General features: G+C 45.5%; 1 protein-coding gene across 9 annotated transcripts in view; it reads left to right on the forward strand.

Annotated features, from left to right (window-relative positions):
- nav1b (neuron navigator 1b) overlaps positions 1-7,500 on the forward strand; it is a 119,489-nt gene that overhangs the window by 71,802 nt on the left and 40,187 nt on the right. For all 9 annotated transcript variants that reach the window (XM_042089701.1, XM_042089702.1, XM_042089703.1 and 6 more), the window contains one exon: positions 5,062-5,368. In XM_042089701.1, coding sequence (XP_041945635.1) covers positions 5,062-5,368 — 307 coding nt within the window. The remainder of the gene's footprint in view (positions 1-5,061; positions 5,369-7,500) is intronic.

Consider the following 7,500-nt stretch of genomic DNA (forward strand, 5'->3'; position numbering starts at 1 on the left):
TGTGTGTGTGTGTATGTGTGTGTGTGCCCACATTAAGGGCTTGTGTCTTATGCAGCATGCAAGCGGCTCATAGCAGGGCGTTGTTGTCTTGCTGTGTTGCCGTGGTAACCAAGCGATCTTAGACAGATGCTGGAGAGGAGTGCGGCAGGGGGATTTGTGTTTCATTCAATGTGCCATCTGCGTTGGTGAAAGGTGGGTAACCATGCCAACAACCCATCAGACCACATTACATCTTAAACCTACAGAACACACCTTCATTATGTCCCCCCTCCCCATTCTACACACCTTCATCATGTTTACCCCACACCCCCTTATACTACACACTGTAATTGCACTTACCACACACACACACACACTCCTGTTCTACACACCCTCATTATGTGTCATACCCCCTTATACTACACACTCTAATTGCACTTACACCCCCCCCCCCCACACACACACTCCTGTTCTACACACTTTCATTATGTTTACCCCATACACCCTTATACTACACACTCTAATTGCAATTACCCCTCACACACACACACAAACTCCAGTTCTACACACCTTCATTATGTTTACCCCATACCCCCTTATACACCCCCCCCCCCCCCCCAAACACACACACACACACTCCTGTTCTACACATGCTAGTGAGCTCTTTCCCCAACATGGTCCACATCCACCCACTAGCACCAATATTACTTCCAGAGAACGTTTTGCTCCCCAAAAATTTTATAAAAATGTTAGTGTACCGCTTGCCAGTGCATGTCAGATTTGAGTCACAAAGGCATTTGGCACTGCCGTACAAGTTTAGGTGATAGTTGCCAGTACTATACTCTATTTTAAATGACATTTGCCAGTGCTCATTTTTGACAAGATTCTTCAGTGCTATATGATACTTTAAAGAGGACCTGCCAAAACTGTGCATTCGTTCAAGGGAAATCTCATCTCTTAAGCAGCTATGTTCACTTAACCTGACTCTCGCCAGATGAATTTTGTTCCGCCTAGCTCCACTCATCAATCTGGGATCGATGCATTGGAGTGGTGTTTCAGAAGGCTGGTCCTTATCAAAAATCCTTGCATATGATTGGATAAGCCACTTGTCCGTCATCTATTGACGTGCTACTTAAACCACTCACATCGAAGCCAATCCGTGACGCTGAGAACAGTCTCACAACCGCTTCTACGCTACGTCACATCTATGAAACTCCCGCCCTGCGTCCTGATTGGCTCTACCATAAAATCTGGTGCCGAAATCACTCTCAACAGAAGCGATCCCAGATGGATGTGAGTGGAGCTAGGCGGAACGGAATTCATCTGGCGAGAGTCAGGTTAATGTTCACTTCCCTTTATAGACACTCATTAAACTGTCATTCTTTGGGAAAATTAAAAAGTAAAAGTTAAGAAAAGGGCACTTCTACTGTGCATCCTGTAGCCCGATATATATACATTCTGGGTTGACACATATGGTAGCCCGTACGCTGGAGTCGATATCTGATCTATATATCAATTCCTGCATTTAGCCCACACGTCCGTTGGCCCTGGTCAGGTGAGTCCTGCTGGACAGCAGACACAATAGAGGCTGTATTGTATTAGGAGTGGAGTGTTGGCCTCGGCGGCCGTGTTTACCGTGGTGTCGGTCTCGGGTTCCCTGGGCCTGGTGTGTCAGTGTGTGTGTGTGTGTGCGTGTGTGTGTGTGTGTGTGTTTACCGTGGCGTCGGTCTTGGGTCCTCCGGCCAGGCATGCCAGTGCTGTGCCTAAATTAGCCCGTCGCTTGTTTTCCCCCTTGCCAAGCGAGCAGACCGTGTGCCAGGGTAAATCGGTCTCGTTTGGAGAAAATCGTTTTTTGCTTTGCTTGTGCAGACGGAGCTGAGCAGAACAGAACAGAGCCGTGGCCTTATGAGGCTATCTCTCAACGCAGGACCATGGTGTTGTTTTACTCTACTGGCAGAAAAGGCCTTTGTCCTGCTGCACACATGGACGGTGCATCTGAGTTCACCCAACACTCCTGTGCAGTTGCTCCTGTTGTGTTGTGTTGTGCTGTGCTGTCCACTGCTGTCCACCGCAGTCCTCCGGTTCCTTACGGGAAGCTGGACACGAGAGGCCAGGGCTCAACACCAGCTGGTCATAAACACACAGTCTCAGAGAACTCTGCAGGAGGACATTTGAAAATCAATGAGACGACAGAGGTGGAGACTGTGTGTGTGTGTGTGTGTGTGTGTGTGTGTGTGTGTGTGTGTGTGTGTGTGTGGTTAAGTGTGTGTTTAAGTGTGTGTGTGTGTGGGGGGGGAAGTTGCATATGCATCTGTGGACAGTGCTTTACAGGAACTCTGACCATCCCTGAGGCACGCATCCCGTCCGACCCACGCGGACTGGACACAGCATGAAGGAGACGGCAATGTCTACTCATTTCCTGTGTGTTGTCTTGACGTCCATGTCTACTAATTTCCTGTGTGTTGACAAGAATTCAAAACGCTTCAGAAATGCACACAGCTGTAACACTGTGAAATGAAACAGAATATCAAAGTAGGCAGGTGGTCAGTCAGCTATGACAAGGGGTGTGACAGGACTATGGGCTGTGACATACAGGACTGTGGGCTGTGACAGGACTATGGGTTGTGACATGACTATGGGTTATGACATACAGGACTATGGGTTGTGACCAGTGGTGGAGGAAGTACTGAACCTCAGTACTTAAGTAAAAGTACAAATACACAGAGAAATATTTACTTTAGTAAAAGTAAAAGTACCACAATGACAACCATACTTAAGTAAAAGTAAAAAGTACCTGCTTTTAAATGTACTTTAAGTATTAAAAGTAAAAGTATTTGCATAATGATTTATTCTCTTAATATCTATATTCTAAAAGGAAAAATCAGTATGGGCTGTGGCATTTTAATTAAGCTAGTTTTAGGTTATACTCGACTAGATAGTTTTAAGTTAATGCAATTGTGCTTACCATCTGTGGCCCAGTTTACATTCTGACCTACAATTCTAGAGACTGTAATTCTGGTTATCTACTAGGGTGATCTGCTGAGTAATATCATTCAGCAAAACACGAGAGCCTGAAGTTTAACGGGGTAGACAAGGGAAACGTCGGGTGGATCGTAATGCCAATTATGCTGATTGAACAGAAAAGTTGCTGAGAAAGGTGTCTTTATGATTAAGTTCAGTTTCACTTGCGCAGACGCATAGACATTGAATGAGCGCTCACGTTACTACCCCCCAATTGTAGGCTATGCATCTTTATTTAATCACACACAATTAAGGAATATTTCCTAATCTGGAAAATGTTCCGGCCACCGGTTCATTAATAGTCTACCATTCATTTGTGCCGCAAATGATCAGACGTTGTGACAGAAGCATGGGCATAGCCTGTAACTTCGCTGATCTGCGGATAGCAATCTCATCGGAGAGGAGGCCCTAACGCTGCAGAGAACAGACAGAGAAAGGCACAGAACACAGTTGCATGTACAGTGTAGCCATGGGTCTGGTGAATATAGCCTACCGAATGCAGATGGCTACAAGTTCACGCTTTGCCTGGTCTAGACTAGAAGCTTATGTTTCTAAGAATGCACGTAGCGCTCCAGAATCTTTGGTAGCAACCCCCCGGTAAAACAAACGTGTTTGTCAGAGAGAAAAAAAAAAACTGATCATAAAATGTATCGTAAAAAGGAACGATGGTGTTGTAGAAATGTAGCGGAGTAAAAGTACAGATAATTGCTGTAAAATGTAACGAAGTAAAAGTCAAAAGTATGCACTATAAATTTTACTTAAGTAAAGTACAAATACGTGGAAAATTTACTTAAGTACAGTAACGAAGTATTTGTACTTCGTTACATTCCACCACTGGTTGTGACATACAGGACTATGGGCTGTGACATGCAGGACTGTGGGCTGTGACATACAGGACTATGGGCTGTGACATACAGGACCGAGGGCTGTGACATACAGGACTGTGGGCTGTGACATACAGGACTATGGTCTGAGGATAAGACGGATCACCTCTATATCCCCATTCTCAAGTCATAACCAAAACACACACACACACACACACACTAACATGTCCTTTCCTATCCTGCTTTTTGTTCCATGTCCCACTCGCTTTAAGTCTGTGTGTGTGTGAAAGAGGGATGTGTGTTTTCATATTGCACGCAGACGGTCTGATGGAGCTTTGATAAGAGGGTCTGTGTTTCACTCACTGATAACAGTGATGATGACAAAGAGCCTAAGACTGTGTGTGTGTGTGTGTGTTTGTGTGTGTGTGTGTGTGTGTGTGTGTGTGTTTCTGGTTTCTGTATATGTCTCTGCTTGTTCAGTGTGTGTGAGAAAGTTTGAGAGTTTGTATTTTAGATATGTATGTTTGTGTCATTGTATGTACAGTATTTATGTATATGTTTCCGCTCTTTGTAAAAGTATATTCCGTGTGTGTGTGTCCGTGCACGTGCGTGTGTGTGTGTGTGTGTGTTTTCGTGGCTTTGCACAAATGCGAAGAAGCTCAGTATTGGGGTGATGTTTGTGAGTCTGTCATCTGAAACAGAATCCTCCAGTTAAACACCACGTTTACATGCCATGAAATCTGTGGCTCCACAGTTGGACTGTAAAACCACCAGAAACAACTGAGAATGTGTGTTGTGCATCAGACATAACACTTCAGTAAGCAGAGTGGATGTGTGTTTAAGCTATGCTCTCTTCTCTCCCCAATTGCATACTGTGTAGAAAAAATGTATGTGTGTGTGTGTGTGTGTGTGTGTGTGTGTGTGTGTGTTTGTGTGTTTGTGTGTGTGACTCTTGTCTTCTCTGCCCTAGTTGCTTGTGGCTGAGAAGCAATCTTTGGTATAAAGTTGTGTGTGTATATGTAGTGTGTGTGTGTGTGTGTGTGTGTGTGTGTGTGTGTGTGTGTGTGTGTGTGTCTATGTATTGTGTGTGTGTGTGTGTGTGTGTGTGTAACTTTTGTCTTTTCTCCCCCACAGCTGTGTGCAGACACTAATAATTGATCTAGAGACTACATAGTAGTATGTATGTGTGTGTGTGTGTGTGTGTGTGTGTTTGTAACTTTTGTCTTCTCCTCCGCAGTTGCGTACGGACGCTGAGAAGCGGTCACTGGTGGAGAGCGGCCTGGCCTGGTACAGCGAAGAGGGCAAAGTGGCACGCAAACTGGACGCAGGCGGAGCCTATGACACTGGCAGCCTGAAGACGGAGCCGTCCAGCCGCTGGAAGAAGAGCCGGCCGCTAGAGGGCGCTGCTCACGACAAGGCTGGCAGGGAGGTGAAGAAGCCCCAGAGTCTGGGTCAGCCGGGGAACTTCAAGAAGGGACGCAACCCTCCCGTGGGGGTCACCTCGCCCATCACACACACATCACAGAGCGTGCTCAAGGTCGCAGGTAAGAAGGCCCATAGGACAAAGGTCATACTCAGACATTGCCTATGCAATCAGGGAAGGGAATTAATGTATTATTTGATTTATAATTTCTCGTTTAGTATCATTTAGTTGAACTGATTTATTATTTAGTTTTTTTAAATGTTATACATGCAGGCAAAGTCAAAGACAGCATATGCTCATGATGTGAGAAGGAACTGTAACCCTAACCTGCTAAATCAAGCCATGACCTTTAAGAATGCTTTGTGCTTCGTAATACGTAATTAGATGAAAGCACATTGCACTAAAACTTATCAAGCCATCACCTAACTATTAATCATTAAGTCCGTAGTTCCTTAGAACACAGTCATGTTTGGTGGAGCAGCAAAGAATATAGTTTTTGTGGAAAGTTGAAAAAAGTGTGATGTACCGGTACTTCCATAGCTGAGGAAGATAAAGGTGTTTGAGAGCGAGGGTGCCAAGTGCTGCTGAGATGAGATGAAAAGCCCGAAGCGCTAACTGCTGACCAGCCTTGTCTCCTCAGAGGGCAGACGGTCAGAACGCTCGTAAAAACGCAGCCAGCCCTGAAATAGGGCAGACAGAGTCCCATCAGCGACGTGCCATCATGCCCATTATGCTCTCAGAGGAACATGAGGAGTCATGGCCGGCTGCCGCCACCGCAGTGGAGAGGGGTGTGGGCCGCATCTGGGCCAAGTGTAGGGTGGACGTGTTGGCGGAAGGTCAGCTCAGAACAGACTGCATGGTCACGCTCTTCCCAGTAAAGCTGAAATGAAAAGCTGAATGATGTTGTGATATTCAGTGCTGGGCAAACAAAAGAGGAGATGTTTGGTGTGGTCTGAGTCTGCACTCTGAAGTGCACTCGGAGTCCAACAAGGCCAACGGAGAAAAATGGGAGATGTTTCTTACGGAAACTTATATGAACACTCAACACTTTGAACTCTTATTGACTCATGAACCCAGACTCTTGAACTTGGAATCACAATCACGCAGACAGACACACACACACACACACACCCACGCGCATGCACACACACACACACACACACACACACACACACACACACACACACACACACACAATCTTCTTGTGGAGGCCTTTTCCTAACCCTGTGTTGAGGCGGGGGTGAGGGCTGAATCTCACTGTGGAAATGCAGTTGGATGTGGGCTGATAAAGCTTTCAAAGCTTTCAAAACACAGACAGACACATCATCAGCATCTTTCCCTCTCCCTTTCTCTCTCTCTCTCTCTCTCTCGCTCTCTCTGTCTTTGTCTCTCTGTTTGTCATGCTGTGTAAATGCATTTGGATATGCGCCGATAAGACTCTTTGAAAGCTTAAAAACACAGACAAGTCAGCATCTCTGTGTGATCTTGGCTCCTGTCCTGTGCCTGTCTTTCAGTGAGGTTTTCTTTTCCAAACATGCTCTCCCTCCATCTTTCAATCTGTCTTCACCACTCTTTCTTTCTGTCTTTCTATCTTTGCTCTCTCTCTTTCTTCATCTCTTCATCTCTGCCTAACCCTCCTCTCTCTCTCTCTCTCTCTCTCTCTCTCTCTCTCTTTTTTTTTTTTTTCATCCCCCACTCTCTCTCAGTCCCCCCTCCCCATATGACCTTTAGGGGTTCCAGCCCAAACTCTCTAGAGTACTAGTACACGGGGGGTTATTCACACTGTTAGTCACCTGCTTTTCTCAGCCTTCTTTGTCCTCCCTTTATCTCATTTTAAAATAAAAACCACATGCTCCTCTGTCAGTGAGACATTTAAGCAATATAGCACGAGTGAGAGTGGGGTTGGTCATGGATATTCCCACGGGTGTTGTTCGGCCGTAGCCACGAGGCCGGAGGCCGAGTGGCGCAGGCAACAACTCGTGGAATATCCATGACCAATCCCACGATCACGAGTGCTATATTGCTTTTATACAACAATTCTACAACAAACTAAATAATCTGAAAACACCCCATTATTGTTTAAAAATGTTAATTTCGACATCGTTCTTACGCATCAAAAAATAGTTCTTTTCAATAGACAGCATCTTGGTTGCTAGGTAACCAACATTCCAGATCCCTCGTTACGGGTCTTGGTGGTTTACATGTCTTCTTGAAAGAAATGTTGCATCTTACTTACATTGAGTTGACTGTGTG

The sequence above is a fragment of the Alosa sapidissima genome, chromosome 4 (assembly GCF_018492685.1).
Source record: "Alosa sapidissima isolate fAloSap1 chromosome 4, fAloSap1.pri, whole genome shotgun sequence".
Classification (NCBI taxonomy): domain Eukaryota; kingdom Metazoa; phylum Chordata; class Actinopteri; order Clupeiformes; family Clupeidae; genus Alosa; species Alosa sapidissima.